The sequence below is a fragment of the Notamacropus eugenii genome, chromosome 5 (genome assembly GCF_028372415.1).
Source record: "Notamacropus eugenii isolate mMacEug1 chromosome 5, mMacEug1.pri_v2, whole genome shotgun sequence".
Classification (NCBI taxonomy): Eukaryota; Metazoa; Chordata; class Mammalia; order Diprotodontia; family Macropodidae; genus Notamacropus; species Notamacropus eugenii.
Window position 1 is genome coordinate 139,635,321 of NC_092876.1, and position 15,902 is coordinate 139,651,222.

Sequence of the window (15,902 nt, forward strand, 5' to 3'; positions counted from 1 at the left end):
CTGTATCATCTACTGCCTAATGGACATAATTAGCAGGATGATCCATAGACATTTCAGATTCAACATGTTCAAAATGGAATTCATCATCTTTCCCTTCAGAACTTGCTTCTCATCTGATTTCTGTTTTCTGTCAAAGACACCACTGTTTTTCCAGTCTCTAAGCTTCACAGCAGTGGAGTTATCTTTAACCCTCACTTCTTTACTCCACATATCCAAACAGCTGTCATCTTACTTTTTTTTTTAATGTACACAACATTTCTCTCCTCTTTTCTAGTATCTTTCCCCTTCATAGTATCTTTATGTTGAATATACTTGTATATTTTGTGTATGTATACGTATGTACATGTACACATATATCTGTTTGCATATGTGTACACACATATTTGTGTGAGTGTTTATGTAGTCTCCCATGATAGAATATTAGCTCCTTGAGGCAAGAGACTGTTTCTTTTTTGTCTTTGTAGTCACAGCACATAGTAGGTGCTTAATAAATACTTGTTGTTTGATTACTTGGACAACAATGGATTGCTGCTATAGCTCCACCATCAAATTTTCTGGAAAGAGGTCTATACATGAAAGTCATAAATACGGGAAACTGTCCAGGGGGAAAAAGTGGTTCAAAGCAGCTATCTTTTTATTTTAACGGATAATATCCTGAATTTTCTTTCCCTCACCTTCCTAGCAGTTGTTGGTTTCTGACACAAGTTATTTTCAGGTATGATATTTGACTGACTTATTAGAGTTTCCCTCCTGAAATAAGTGATTCTAGAAGCTTGCTGTGATCTTAAATGCAAATATAAATTTTAAAATTATGTTTTGGAGTTATTTTAAAATTGGGGACCATTTTTCTGAAATTATAGTATGAAGTAATAGAAAACATGTTTAAAGAAATTTGAGTTGCATTAATAATTCACATTTATCTGGTGTTTTAAAATTTATGTGGGAAAGTATCCTTCTCACAACCATCCTATGAGGGAGGCAGTGCAAGTATTTTTCTTTATTACTTGTGAACTTGAAAAACATCAAGAAACATTCATATTTTTCTATACAAAGAAGATCAGAAAAAGAGAAGACTATATATAAAGCTATGACTCTCCACTACAAATAGCTTGGATTTGTTTGAATATTTCTATTCATGGTAATTCTAACACTGTCTTTATTGTCTGCATCCCCTTCTGAACTCCATTCTGTTCTCTTCTTGTTTATTTTAAAAAGTGATTTATTGATCTCTTTTCTTTCTTCATATATTATTATCATTATCACTTCTCTTTCCGCTGCAAAAATAAAGAAAAAAACTTCATGAAGACACATAAGTGTAGTCATGCACAACAAAAACCAGTCCCATGTTGTCCCTGTTTGAAAATACAGGTCTCTTTTTGCACCTCTCATTCTATATCTCTTTGCTAAAGTATGGTAAACATGATTCATCTGAATATTCTAGAGTCCTGACTGGTCATTGCATTAATCATAATTTTTAAGTCTTTCACAGCTGTTTTCCTTTACATTGTTATAGTCATACAGTACATAAGATTTTTTCCCATTATATCACATGATTTCTGTATTTATGCACAGCTCTTTAGCAGCACATATTTCTGAGAATGAGGCACCATTGTTCTTTTTTTAATTAAATTTCTTTTCAAAGAACCTTCTCTTCCTTACATATTTTTATTGTCTTTACCATGTTATTGTTGTTGTATAAATTGTTTTCTTAGTTCTACACACCTCACCCTGCATCAGTTCGTATAAAGTGTGTAGAGATTTTTCTGAAACTTTTCTTCACACAATTTCTTTTACTAATATTTTATTTAAAATTTTTGCATCTATATTCATTAGGGAAATTGGTTTATAATTTTCTTTCTCTGTTTTGACTCTTCCTGGTTTAGGTATCAATACCATATTTATATCATAAAAAGATTTTGGTAGGACTCCTTTGCCTATTTTCCCAAATAGTCTATGTAGTGTTGGAATTAATTGTTCTTTAAATGTTTGATATAATTCACTTGTAAATCCATTTGACCTTGGATATTTTTTCCTAGGAAGTTCATTAGTGGCTTGTTCAATTTCTTTTTCTGAAATGAGGTTATTTAATTATTTTATTTCCTCTATTGTTAATCTGGGCAATTTAAATATTTCTCTAAGATTGTCAAATTTATTGGCATACAGTTGGGCAAAATAGTTCCTAATTATTGTTTTAATTTCTTCTTCATTGGTGGTAAAATCACCCTTTTCATTTTTGATACTGGTAATTTGGTTTTCTTCTTTCTTTTTTTTAAATCAAATTCAAACGTTTATTCATTTTATTGGTGTTTTCATAAAAAACAGCTCTTAGTTTTATTTATTAGTTCAATAGTTTTCTTAATTTCAGTTTTATTAATCTCTCCTTTGATTTTCAGTATTTCTAATTTAGTATTTAATTGGGGATTTTTAATTTGTCTTTTTGTGACTTTTTTAGTTGAATTCCCAATTCCCTTCTGTTCTCTTCAGTTTATTTTAAAAAGTGATTTATTGATCTCCTCTTTCTCTATTTTATTCATGTAAGCATTTAAAGAAATAAAACTTCCCCTAAGAACCGCTTTCACTGCATTCTATAAGTTTTAGTATGTTGTCTCATTATTGTCATTCTCTTGTACGAAGTTATTAATTGTTTCTATGATTTGTTGTTTGTTCTATGATTTGTTCTTTAGAATTAGATTATTTACTTTGCAATTAATTTTTGGTCTATCTTTCCATGGCCTTTTATCACATGTAATTTTTATTACATCATCATCTGAAAAGGATGCATTTAATATTTCTGCCTTTCTGCATTGAATTGGGAGGTGTTTATACTCTAGTACATGGTCAGTTTTTGTGTAGGTGCCATGTCTTGCTGAGAAAAAGTTATATTCTTTTCTATTGCCATTCAGGTTTCTCCAGAGGTCTACCATATTTAACTTTTCTAAAGTTATATTTACCTCCTTAACTTCTTTCTTGTTTATTTTGAGGTCAGATTTAGCAAGTTCAGAGAGGGGTAGGTTGAGGTCCCCCACTAGTATAGTTTTGCTATCTATTTCTTCCTGTAACTCCCTTAACTTCTCCTTGAAGAATTTGGATGCTGTGCCACTGGGTGCTTATATATTTAGTAATGATAGTACTTCTATGTCTATGGTGCCTTTTAGCAAGATGTAGCTTCCTTCTTCATCTCTTTTAATGAGATCTATTTTTGCTTGTGTTTTGTCTGAGAGATCAGGATTGCTACCTCTGATTTTTTTTTTTTACTTTGTCTGAAGCATAATATTCTGCTCCAACCTTTTACCTTTACTGTGTGTGTATCCCCCTGTTTCAAATGTGTTTTGTGTAAACCGTGCATTGTAGGATTAAGGTCTTTAATTCATTCTATCTGATTTTGCCTCACATAATTTCTTAAAGCACATTAACATTCCTTCACGTTCATATACCATAACTTACTCAGCCATTCTCCATTTGATGGACACCCTCTCAATTTCCAGTTTTTTGCCACCAGAAAAAGAGCCACTATGAACATTTTTGTACATATAGGTCCTTTTCTTCTTATTTTGGTTTTCTTCGTGGTATAGACCTAGTATTTCAATGGATATCATTTAATCCTCACTCATTGGGACTGATTCTAAATATAAAACTGGATAATACTGCATATGGTCTTCTGGTGAAACATGTGGATGAATACCATGTTTACTCCACATTGACATTTTGTAGCTCTTTGTAAATTTTCCATATTTAAAGGATAGGTCCATAAGCTGTTGAAAATAGTGATATATAAATAAATGGATCTCTGAATGGATTACTTTACTCAGCAAATATTTATTAAGTGCTTAATACCAAAACATTTCAGAGATTAATAGAAATTGTAATTGTTCTTGTTATTACTGCTACTTGTGTAGGACACTGTGCTAATTACTTAGGTGAGATCTAAAATTTAGGCCAGAGGATTGTCATAAGAATTACTGAATGAATGCAACTCAAAATATCTAGTGAAAGGATATGTCAGTGTGATCAACAGGTACAGGCTCAGAAAAGATAAAATTTTTTGAGATGTAATTTAGAAATATTTAGAAATAATCTAGATTTGCTGTGATTAAGAAGGATTAATCACACAAAAGTTAAAGGAAAGCTTATAAAACCACTCAGTTTTGGCACGAAAGGAATAATAAAAACTAAAATAAGTAACTGCAACAAGATTAAGTCAAGGAATGTATTTGTGGTTCCAGTTTTTAGTCTTGCTATTATGAAATTATATAAACTTAAAAGCATGTAACATCAGATGTTGGTTAATGACCAAGTACTGTTAGGTGCAATAAAAGAGAAATATGTACATCCTTCTCCGCCCCCTCCCAGTTTTGAGAAGAAAATCAAGAAAATTAATATCCTGTGTATACTCACCCCCTCTTGGCACACATACCTTTTATTCTGTTTCTAAAGAACAGCTCCTACTTCAGAGTAGGCTACTTTGAGCAAAATGAGCTTTGTTGTTGCCTGGGCAGGATTAAAAGAAAGGAGGCTACTAAGATTAGAAGAATGGTAAAGATCTTCAGTATACATTCTTTTTTTATCACCTCCTTGTTTATCTTTGAATGCTAGAATCTTGCCAGGGCTAGGAATTTGACCCTTCCCTGTTATACCTCCTGCAAATCTTCTGATCATTCTACTCTTGCAACATATAAATTTGAAAGGAAAGAATATTGTAAACATAGTCGATAGTCAGTAAACTTAAGTTTATTATGATATGCTTGCTGAGCCAGGCACTGTGCTGAATGCTAGGGATACAATACAAAAAGGAAGGATGGGCCCCTCTATCATTTTATAATCTAATGAGGAAAGAAAGCATATAAGAAAGCTGAAAAGTAGAGTACGGTGGCGGAGTGGGTTGGGGTGGGGCGGGCAAACATAGATATTATGGAATATTTTTATGTGGAAGAAAGATTAGATTTGTTTGGTTCTGGGAGATAGTTTAGCAGGTGAATGGAAGGTAGCAGAAGACAGATTTCTGTACAATATAATGAAAAACATCTTGTTAAAAAAATGGATTGGCCACCTCACAAGGTGTTGAACCTCTTTGATTGAATGCCTTCAAACTGGATGGTGACTTGTCATGAATGTTGTAGAAGAGATTCCATGTTTTTTGTAGGGGTTGGAGTCCTGAGGCTCCTTCCTACTCTGATGTGTGATTTCAGCCCCTTTTATGTTCAAATCTCATACCTCTTTGCATTGTGTATGGTAGGTGCTAAATAAATGTTCATTGAAGATTCTTTTAAAGAACTTTGTAATAGCTCCCCATCTCTGGAGGCATTCAAAGGCTACATAGCCATGTTCCAGGGATATTGTAGAAAACATTGGATATTGGATAAGACGTTAGACTTAACTTTCAAGGTTATTTCTGACTCTGACTCCCTGATCTCCTATTCAGATTATGGAATGATTCCTAAACTCATAACCCTCTCATTTTACAGAAGAAGGAACTGATGGTTTTTGAAAATCTTCCCAAGATCACAAATAACAAGTGGGAGTGCTGGGATTTGAACCTAAGTCCTCTGATTTCAAATCTAGCACACTTTCCACTGTACCACATTGCCTTTCCTTCCTTCTTTCCTTCGCACAAAAAACAATTCATATGAAACAATGTTTTGTTCTAAAATGAAGAATTGCTGTAGAAGGGGAGAAATATTAGGAGGTTTAGGTTATTTTTCCTTCTGTTAGTGTGGATATGGTAATCTTTAGTAAATGAGGATGAAAATCTCAGAAAATATTGAGGATTGCCAAAGATACTACCAAATTGGGACCTAGTTGCTCACATAATGACATTCTCTCTTCCATTTCTCTTATTTAGTATTGGAAGAAATTATGTGAATAAATGATAAAATGCATACCTATAATTTTCATTGGTGATTTTCAAAACTCCCAAAGGATTACTTCTACAGTAAATCAGGTCGTAAGGTTTATAAATTAATCATTAAAAAAACAACTTTTTTTTTTACTGTTGTAAAAAAGTACCTGGGGATACTGTGGTATATAAACTGTAGTATAGAAAAGGTATTTGTGATCAAAAAAATAAAATTCAGTCTGACAAACAGGTCACGTGGTACCCCTCCATATCATTTTAACCAAATATGTTGTCTAATTAATGACCAATAAGGATTTTCTTTTTTGCCTGAGACTTATATGTTTGTTGTAGCAATTTAGAATTCATTGATTAAATCTTATCAGCTCTCACCTGGACTATTGCAATAGTTTCCTATTTGGTCTCTTTGCCTCAAATCTCTTCCCTGTTCAAACCTTCATCCGTGCAGTTGCCGAAGTCGTTTGTCACTCCCCTACTCAGTAAACTTCAGTTGCTCCCTGTTGCCACTAGGATAACATATAAACTTCTTTGGGCTTTAAGGCCCCTCACAACCTAGTCTCAGTCTACTTTTTCAACTTCATTGTTTATTATTCCCCTTCACAGGTGACATGATCTGGGAAGATATGTGAGTGTCTCATTAAAGATTGTTTGGCTTATTTCATTCCAACAAAAGTTGCAAGTTAGAAGAGCATAAAGTGATAAGAACAGATATACCAGAGAAGTTACAGTAGACTGTTAATTCCCTTCCCGTGTGCTAATGCTCAGTCAAGCTGGCCTTCCTCTTCATGTCTTTCTTGTACATGACACCCCACGTTACATTTCTGTACCTTTATCGTGAGTGCCCCCAGAGCTCATAATCTACTTCATTTTCATCTCCCTTTCTTAGAATCCCTTATGGTTATACACCACACCTTTTACATGGTGCCCTTCCTGATCTGCCCAGTTGCTAGTGCCCTCTCTCACCAATTTTCAGTTTATTTTGAATGTTCCGTATGTACTTCTTCATATGTATATATTATCTCTCCAATAGAATATAAACCTCTTAAAGGCAGGAATTAGCTCATTTTCGTATTTCTATCTCTGGCACAATGCCTACCACATAGAAAATTGCTTTTAAAATCCTCGTTGATTTATAATCACAGTATACATTATGAAATCTTGATTAACCTTTATAGGGAGCAGGTAGTGAAACAATAGATCTCGGATCAGTTATTTATTTTTTTAGTCCCGAGTAGGGATAAGTAGGAGATTCCTGGCAGGATGAATAAAAAGTGGGAATGGGCAGGGTATGAGAAAAAAGACAGAGAAAAAAATACGTACATTTGGTATAGAGTTGAAAAACTTTAGTGATGATTCTTTTAGATATTATGAAATACCCTTGAACTTAGGAAATTTGAAGATTCACTCATTACTGCCAAGCCTAATAATGCTGCAGAGATTGTATGTTATACATTAACCATTTAGTCCCCAAATCTAGGTTAAAAGATTAACATAGTAATGCATATAAGAATGCAAGAATATTGGAAAATAGCCATTAGAAGAATTATTGTGATAGAGTTAAAAAAAAAGAGCAGGTGAAAGGATTCTGTTCAATAAACTTAATATTGTGCTTTTGACAAATTAACAAAAAAGCAGTGCTTGTAGGTAACCCCAAGAAACAGTTTAGAGGGGCAGATGAGCAACAGCTTTGGCAGAGGTGCTAAAATGGATGTGGAAACTGAGGGACATTTTGGTGAATAAAATTTATCATCTTAGCAACTGGAGAGCAAATGCCATCAAGTACCTGCGTGTCAACTTCAATAGCAGCACTTATGTACACTTGTGGAACCAAAGTACAGTTCAGTGGTAGATGATTATAATGTAGTTGGCTAATGCCTTATTTTTAGTTATGCTACTTGAAGTACAGATCTCTCTGAGCAGCAAAAAATATAATGATAGTAATCATGGAGAATATATTGTCCGTCACAGTCGGTTTAGATGGGGATAGAATTGTCTGAACTGTTTCCTTCTGTGTTCACCCTCCTACCATCTTAACTTAGAAAATTCTAGAAGACTGAAGGAGAGAGGCTGTAGGAAAAAAAGAACCCAACAACACCGGAATGTGGTGTCATTTCTTGCCTTGAAGTTTGCTTGTAAAGATACACCTTTTTCTTCTGAATTTAGACTTGCCTCTTGGGGATGCTTTGGAAGATGAAAAAGTATCTCAGATTGTATTGGCAGAGATCGTGGGTGACATGATCTGGGAAGATATGTCTGAGTGTCTCATTAAAGATTGTTTGGTTTATTCCATTCCAACAAACAGCAGCAAGTTAGAACAGTATGAAGAGGTAAGAACAGATGCCAGAAGGGTTACAGTAGACTGTTAGTTGATATTCATATATGTATGTATGTATGTATGTGTATATATGTGTACATATTTTTCTTTATAGTTTGTTGTAAATTAAGAGGATTTTTAAATGAATTAAATTATTAATTATGAGCAGAGTGAAATTCCTTATCATATTTTTCCCCCATGGTTTTTCCTATCCCTTTTGGACATATATTTTCCTAGTTATAGAGTTATTAATCAAAGCCTTTTGAATATTGATCATTTTTAATGTCTGCCAGTTGTGAAATACCTGTTGATTTCATTATTTCCTAGAATGCCAAAATGCATGCATGCATTTTAAAGACTTTTGCAACCTTGAAATTACTTTGAAATTTCAATCCAGGATGTTTACAAATTCAGTTTTGGTTAAAAAAAAAAAAGGCTCTAAAATGACCAGGCCTATGAGTTCACACATTCTCTCCATGTGCTGGACCTTCCTTTTTACTGTTTTTGTTTTGAATGAAATTTTTCTTTGTTTTACGTCTTCATTTCTCAGCCTCTCTCTGTCATTCTTCATCTTAGGTGATACAGTCTACTGAAGAATTTGAAAATGCTCTTAAGGGTATGAGATTTTTAAAAGGAGATACAACTGATTTGTTGAAATATGCTCGGAATATCAATTCTCATTTTGCTAACAAGAAGTGCCAAGATGTGATTGTGGCAGCAAGAAACCTAATGACATCAGAGATTCACAACACTGTGAAGGTGCCAGTGTTCGTGTTTTTATGGTATATCTGGGAAGCAGCTAATTTGTGAAAGAAGTCAGTTTACAGTTCTTAAGTTTTGCTCAGGCTGGTATGATATTTAGAAATGTATTTCAGTATACACATGTGACAGATGTGCATAGGCCTTGCACAGTTATGAAGTCCCATGATTGTAGCATTTTGAAATAAACAAGCTCTATCTGCACTTCAAGTTCATGATTGTTCAAAAGGGAATTTTTGTGGTTTTGTATGTAAGGTACTAAAAATGACCCTGAAAGAGCCTTAAAAAATATAACTTAGATTCAAGACCACTTAGCTTTTTCATGTCCTGCGCATTTTTTTCCTTAAGTTTTAATTTCTTAATCAGATATCTGTGGAGTGCCTATTATGTGCCAGGTACTTTTTAAAGCCAATTTTGATAAAAATACAGCTTAGCATAAAGAAGAGTTTCTTCAGTTAGATTCATTTTCATTTAGTTAGTTGTTGTTTCTACCATACACGTGATTGAGGTCTTCTACATCTCCCTGATACTCCTGTCTTTCTTACCCACTTTTTTGGGTAAATATAAACACCTTTCTACTGTGTCCACAATAGCATAAAATACTCAGTAAACCATTTAAATAATTTTACTACAGTTTGAGGGTATGAATATATGGAAAGAACAGGATAGATTGCAGGTAGGAAATTGTATTACTTTAGTTTGCCACATGTATTCATGTAGGTCACGTTTTTAAAGTTGTTTTACTTGGCTATAAAAAATAAGGTCCTTTCTTTTTTGGACCTCACTATCTCCCCTTCAGTCCTAGGTCAAAACTGCCATCCTTGAAAGTTCCTCTGAGTTCATCTGAAACTCCTCACATTGAACTCAGTTGTCTTTTCTCCAGCAATAGAATAATTTTAGATCCCCAAAGTTGTTTCCATCGCAGTAGCTTTATCCTTTCTATATAAACTCTTCAGTGTTTTTCTCTTTCACGACCTTGCTCTAAAGTACTTTCCTTTTTCTATCTCCAGTTTCCCTGAAAAATTTGTTCAGAGCTCAGTAACAAGCCCCGTGCTTGTTACTTCCTGGACTTTCTATTCTCAAATCCCTTCGTGAATCCCCATCTATCTTCCTCAGGCTCATCTTTTTCAGTTGCATATCTTTTAATCAGGTTTCTCTGTTCAAACAAGAATTTTTACAACTTAATCATATTTCATTTACTCTAGCTTTGATTGTATTTGAGTTTCTCAAACTACATATTATTTGAGGATAGAATAGTTCAAATAAGTGAATTTTTCAGATGAAACTAGCATACAGTTGAGGAATGGTCCATGTAAATATTTTGGACAATTAATGTGATATTATAAGATTATGATGAATAAAAGACCAACTGTAGTTTTAATGATCTAGCAAGATGATTCTTGAAGATTCTGTCCTCATGCAGGGACAGAATATTTTCATGTAAAAGCTGGGTCAGTTTCATACCTTTATATTCTTAAATCCTTACAGATAAGAATGTCTGTATTCTGTACTGTAAGTGGGTTAGCTTGTTTTTTAATGACAGCTTCTGCCCTATGATTGGTAGTCATTAAGGCTCAGCTGCACTTACTCAGATTTGAAAATAACCCTTATTGGAACCATGACTTTTTTGATAGAAGAGTAACCTACATGAGACCCTGCCACATTATATGCTTGTTTCTGAATTACTTTGTAGACACTGAATATTTTTTGTTTCAATCTTAGATCAGTCCACAGTCTAAGATAGCTCTGCCAAAATTACCAGCCCCTGATGAGGGTACCAAGCTCAAAATGCAAAAAGCATCCAAAAGTCTGCACAATGAAATGATGAATTTAGACACTGAAAATAAACTGGGTGAGCATTCTTTCTCTTTGCCAACATGCCGGATCAGTGAATCTGTGGAGAAACTGATGGAGCTGGCCTATCAGACTTTATTGGAAGCAACAACTAGCAGTGATCAATGGTAAGAATTCTGAATTTTTTGCATAAGTTTTTGACTTGTGCGAAACTGATATCTAAATCAGAAATGTGTTAAAAAGAAAGTCAGTTGGAGTTTTGTACTTGTGGCAAGACGGAAGTCTCTTCCTTACTTAAGGTTAGCCTCCTGGGCCCCCAGCCAGTGACCACATGAACTTCCTTCTCTTTGCCATTGCTTAGGATTTCTTCCCTAAGGGAAAATTTACTTGCCCCCACCCAGGCCTGTCAGTATTCCCAGTCTCCCATCTGTCTCCTTTGTCTGGTCCCCTTCATCCCAGAGTATCTAGGAGAGAAGAAAGATAGTGGTGACCTACAACCTTATCATGACTGGGAAGTGTCCCCGTACTGGCAGGGTGTCCACACCCATGTAGCTACTTACCAAACAGTTGGTGGTACAATTGGATATAAGTGCTGGGCCCAGAATTAGAAAGACCTGAAGTCGGTTGTGACCTGAGATACTTAATAGCTCTGTGGCTGTGGGCAAGTCACTTAACCTCTCTTTGCCTCAGCATCCTCAACTGTAAAACTTCCTTTTGTGAGGATCAAATGAAATAATTGTTATAAAATTTCTCAGTGCAGTGCCTGGCAAATAATAGGTGCTTAAGAAATGTTTATTGAATTGAATTAGGCTTATGAGTCCAGGTCCATTTATATCCTAACTCTGGAGACGGAAAGTTGTTTTGGCGCATACATGCCACCATAGTTGTTTCTGAGCTGTTAGAGCCCTTTTAAAAGTATATTTTAAAAATGGTAAATGTTGATTGATCAAGTTAAAGAATAGGAGAGACATAGACCTTGTTGTTTAGGGCCCGTTACTGTCTATTCAAAGCATCCCAAAATGTGTTCCATATTTACCACAGAACGTCTTAGTTCTTTTCTACCCTCCTAGTTAAAGAAAAGAAGTGGTGCTTCTTGGACCAGATTGAATTACAGGCTAAGTTTTAGTTATTGTTGTTTTGTATGCAAATTGTAAGCATCTATTTTGACTAAGGCTCAGTTTTGATTAGGGTCTGGCTTGATCATTTTGTTGCTGCCCTTGGGCTTCTATGTCAGATTTCTTTGTATGCTGGCCATCTTTAATCTTCTACTTCTTTAGAATGCACACTCATACCAAGGCTTCAGCAGTTATTTGTTAATGAACTCTGTGTTCTGTTCCAGTTTGGTCGGGAGGGAAGGGACAGCTGTTCTGTCTACATTTCAGAGCATATTTATTTACATTTCTTTAGCTTAATCATGACTGTGATATCCTTAGACCACTCTAAAATTTACACAGTATCTGGCTTGTTGGAAAGGAGGGAGGTGTGGAAGTTTGTGTTCTGATCTGGTAACATACACAAAGCTGAATGTTGCCTCTTTTATGAATTTTAATAATGGCTTGAAATTGAAGTTGAGAAGGTGATTCAGAATCCATGTTGGAAATATTAGTGTGTCCATTTGCATTGTGGGAAGAGGGGGAAAGAGGGATCCTAAAAGTCAGACTGTTACTGAAAGAGCCAAACGAATGCCTTTATTGATGCTTTGCCCTTTACAGTTAGCGTCAGTGGAAAGGTGACATTTGCTTGAGGCTTAACTCCATTTGTTACTGAAGAGATACTCTGGGTGCTGGAGGACACAGAATCATGGAGAGAAAGAAGGTTTGGGGTCTCTAATGCATCCATTGAAATTGTTAGCCAGTTACTTAGCAAGTTATGACTGACAATTTATATCCAGCTAGGTGAGCTGTGCTTCCCAGCAGTATCGAGTCAACCATTCTTTGCAATTGGAGTCTCCCCTGGGCTGGTATTGCTTCAGATACACTTTATTACAATTTTTTTTTTTAATTTTCAACACATCATTGGGAATGAGCAGATTCCATTTTCTCTGAAATGATTGCATTTGGAAAAACTGCCTTTCATTTAAATCATTCTTTTCTCTCTCCAGTGCCGTTCAGCTTTTCTACTCAGTGAGGAATATCTTTCATTTGTTTCATGATGTTGTGCCAACATATCACAAGTAAGTACTGAACAGGAAGAGGACTGTGTGCCTCATGTGCACCCTAAGTGTACATCTGAAAAGTTTGCTGTAAATCACTTTTTTGCAAGTCATGTTTTCTCTTTTCTCCTTTTCACACATCATGTCAGATATGTGTTCTCATGGACAGGATTTTGGTTCTAAGGTTTTATTAAAAAAATCATACTCAAGAATTCAGGAAACCCTTTGAAAGCACACACTTAAAGGAGAAGTGATCAACCTCAGTACATACCTGATAGTAGTTTCAGGCATCATCAATGAGTTGGTCAGACTCCTAACTGCTTGATGGCCATTTCTTGACTCCTAATACATACACTTCCATCAGTGGCAGAATATAGGTAGAAGAAGGAAACCCAGATCTCAAATACTGTTTATTTGCACCTTTGGCAACGGACTTGGGCCACCTGATTGAGAAGAATGGAGGAAATAGCCTTAGTTAGTCCTGTGGTCCTGCTGAAACTTTTGTGTCTGATGTGTAGAAACAGTCTCCTTTGGCCGTGATGCTGTTTCATTTCTGAGGGTCCTCTTGGATGAGCTCAGCCTTGTCTTTTAGGAAGAGTGATATCTTCCTCACATGTATATAGTTCTTTGTATTCCTCTATGTCATTTTCTGTGGATTTCAAAGGATTTTCTGTTTGTTCCTGAGAAAGTGCTAGCAACTACTTTGGGAGAGCCACATTATATAAATACTCATTCACATTTATTGCTATAAGAAATAATGTTTCAGAATGTATTTGGACTTTCAGAAACACTGGCAAGTCGTATCCTGCCAATTAAGTTTTACTCTGAGCCTCAGTTTCCTTTTCTGTAAAATGTTGGGGTTGGACTACATTTTTTTCAAGGTTCTTTCTAGCTCTAAATCTGCATATGGGAGATGTGCCAATTAAGTGAGATTGGGTCACCATTTTTCAGGAAGGTTGTTAGCTAGATTCATGATTTTGGTACAAGGTAAACTAAATGCCCTGTGAAATCCCTTTCTATCTTTGATTCTGTGATTTTTTAAAAAAATAAGATAATACAGTTTCAAAATCTTTTAGTCCATTGGGATGAAGCAGTTTGAAGAGGTCAAAGTATAATTTCTTTGAAAGCACTTGTTGGTTTGAAGGTTCTCAGTAAATGCAAGTTAGGATGTCTGTGGAAAAGTAGGAAGGTAGAGGGGAAAAGAAGGTAGAGAAACCAAAAGACTAGGGTTCAGCCCCCCACCTGACACTTCTTTACTTTAAAGCCTTAGGGAAAGCATTTAACTTTGCTGAACCTTAGTTTCCTCATCTGTAGAATGAACTTTGCTTGCCATGACCTAAATAACGGATTTGTTATAGGTAAGGTACTTTGTAAACCTCTAAGCTCTTGTATAATAAGTGGGAACTATTATTATTGTCAACAACAGTAATAATTTTGAGGTTTTTGTCGATGTCTCATCACTCTCATTCCATCCTTCATTATTTCTTCCCTTGGTCTGTAGAGGGCACCAACTTCCTTCCAGTTGGCAGATTCCCACTCTTAGATTTCCCCTTCAGCCCTCTGTCTCTAGTCATGGGCCACGTCTTGTGCATTCTCCCTACACAGAGCCTCCCCATTGATGCCCTTCTTCCCACTTACACAACCATGCCCATAGTTCAGGTCCCTGTCGCCTCCTGTCTGGACTCTTGTGATCACTCCCCATCTTGCATCTTCCCCTTCTTCAGTCTCTCTTCCTTGTTGCGTTCAGAGTGGCATTACTCAGGCCTGATCTCTGTGATAAAATACAAACATCTCTGCTCGGCATGTAAAGCCCTCCACACTCTGACTTCACTCATTTCAGACCGATCGGACTGTGTTCCACCTATCTTGGCCTATGTAATGGTGCTGGATGTCATTCCATCTCTTCTCTGTGTGCACAGCCTGCCTCCCATGCCTCAGTTCGTGTCTCTCTTCTCATCCTTCTCTTGGCATCCTCAACTGCCTTCAGGGCCCAGCTCAGGTGCCACTTCTTATACCTCAAGTTTCCAGTTGTTGGCTGTCTCTCCTCCCTAAGTGATTCTACATTTATAGACACAGAGATAGAGCTGGAAGGACCGTGGAGGCCATTCAGAACAATATCTTCCCATATACAGGTGTAACTTAGGCTCTGTTAAGTTAATGACTTGTCCAGGATTTACAGGCACTAATTGATAGTGGCAGAATTTGAATCCCATGTTGTCTGACTGTATAAATAGTGGTTCTTTTCATCTTTAGCCATGGGGAACAGCCTCAGGTCTCAGCTTTAATCTTGGCTAAGTCACCTCCCTCAGAAAGTTTCTCTGGTAGAGCAGGGATCTGGTACTTTAAGATCAGAACCTGTGGGGAGGAACTGGCTACAGTTTGATGGAGGCAGGGAAACTGTGTGTATATATATTGAGTCTGACCACTCATGTACGTGTTGTATCCTTCCTGGAGAATGTAAACCCCTTGAGTACAGGGCCTTTTATTGTCTTTGTACCCCCAACACAACACCCAAACACTTTGCTGTGTCTTGTAAGACACAGTGCTGATGTCTTAAAAACTGCTCCCTGGGGCGAATAATGCTCAGTAAATGCACTGCATTTTCCCTTTGAGGATTTTTTCCCAGGGTCTTGCATATTCACTATTTTAAGACCTTTCTTGGAAACTTGCCAGATTTGGCCTCCCACTCTTCACAGTTGTCTCTGTATGTATTTAACTGTTTGTATAAACAAACCATTCTCATTTATCTGTTTAAAGACTGACCCTTTAGTAAAGTTTCTGCAGCATAAATTAAAAAACAAACCAAAAATCCTCTAGCTTTCAGTCTCCATGATTTAATGTTTTAAGTTTTGTGATTTAAAAATCACTGTACACTTGTCTCAAAAGATTTTTCAGCTATCTATTTTTAATGACATGTCAATAAAACTACTTGCTTCTCAGAAAGAAGATCATTTTGTAAGGTAAAGAATTTGTAAGCCTACATTTCGCTAAAAGGGGTTGTTCTAAAACAAGTATACCTGTTGTCATCTTAT

The 15,902-nt window shown here is 35.9% G+C and overlaps 1 protein-coding gene across 1 annotated transcript in view; it reads left to right on the plus strand.

Moving 5' to 3' along the window:
* The window catches only part of ZW10 (zw10 kinetochore protein), a 42,989-nt gene that overhangs the window by 20,380 nt on the left and 6,707 nt on the right, over nt 1-15,902 (plus strand). The window contains exons 8-11 of the mRNA XM_072611071.1: nt 8,015-8,178; nt 8,742-8,924; nt 10,647-10,885; nt 12,820-12,891. Coding sequence (XP_072467172.1) covers nt 8,015-8,178; nt 8,742-8,924; nt 10,647-10,885; nt 12,820-12,891 — 658 coding nt within the window. The remainder of the gene's footprint in view (nt 1-8,014; nt 8,179-8,741; nt 8,925-10,646; nt 10,886-12,819; nt 12,892-15,902) is intronic.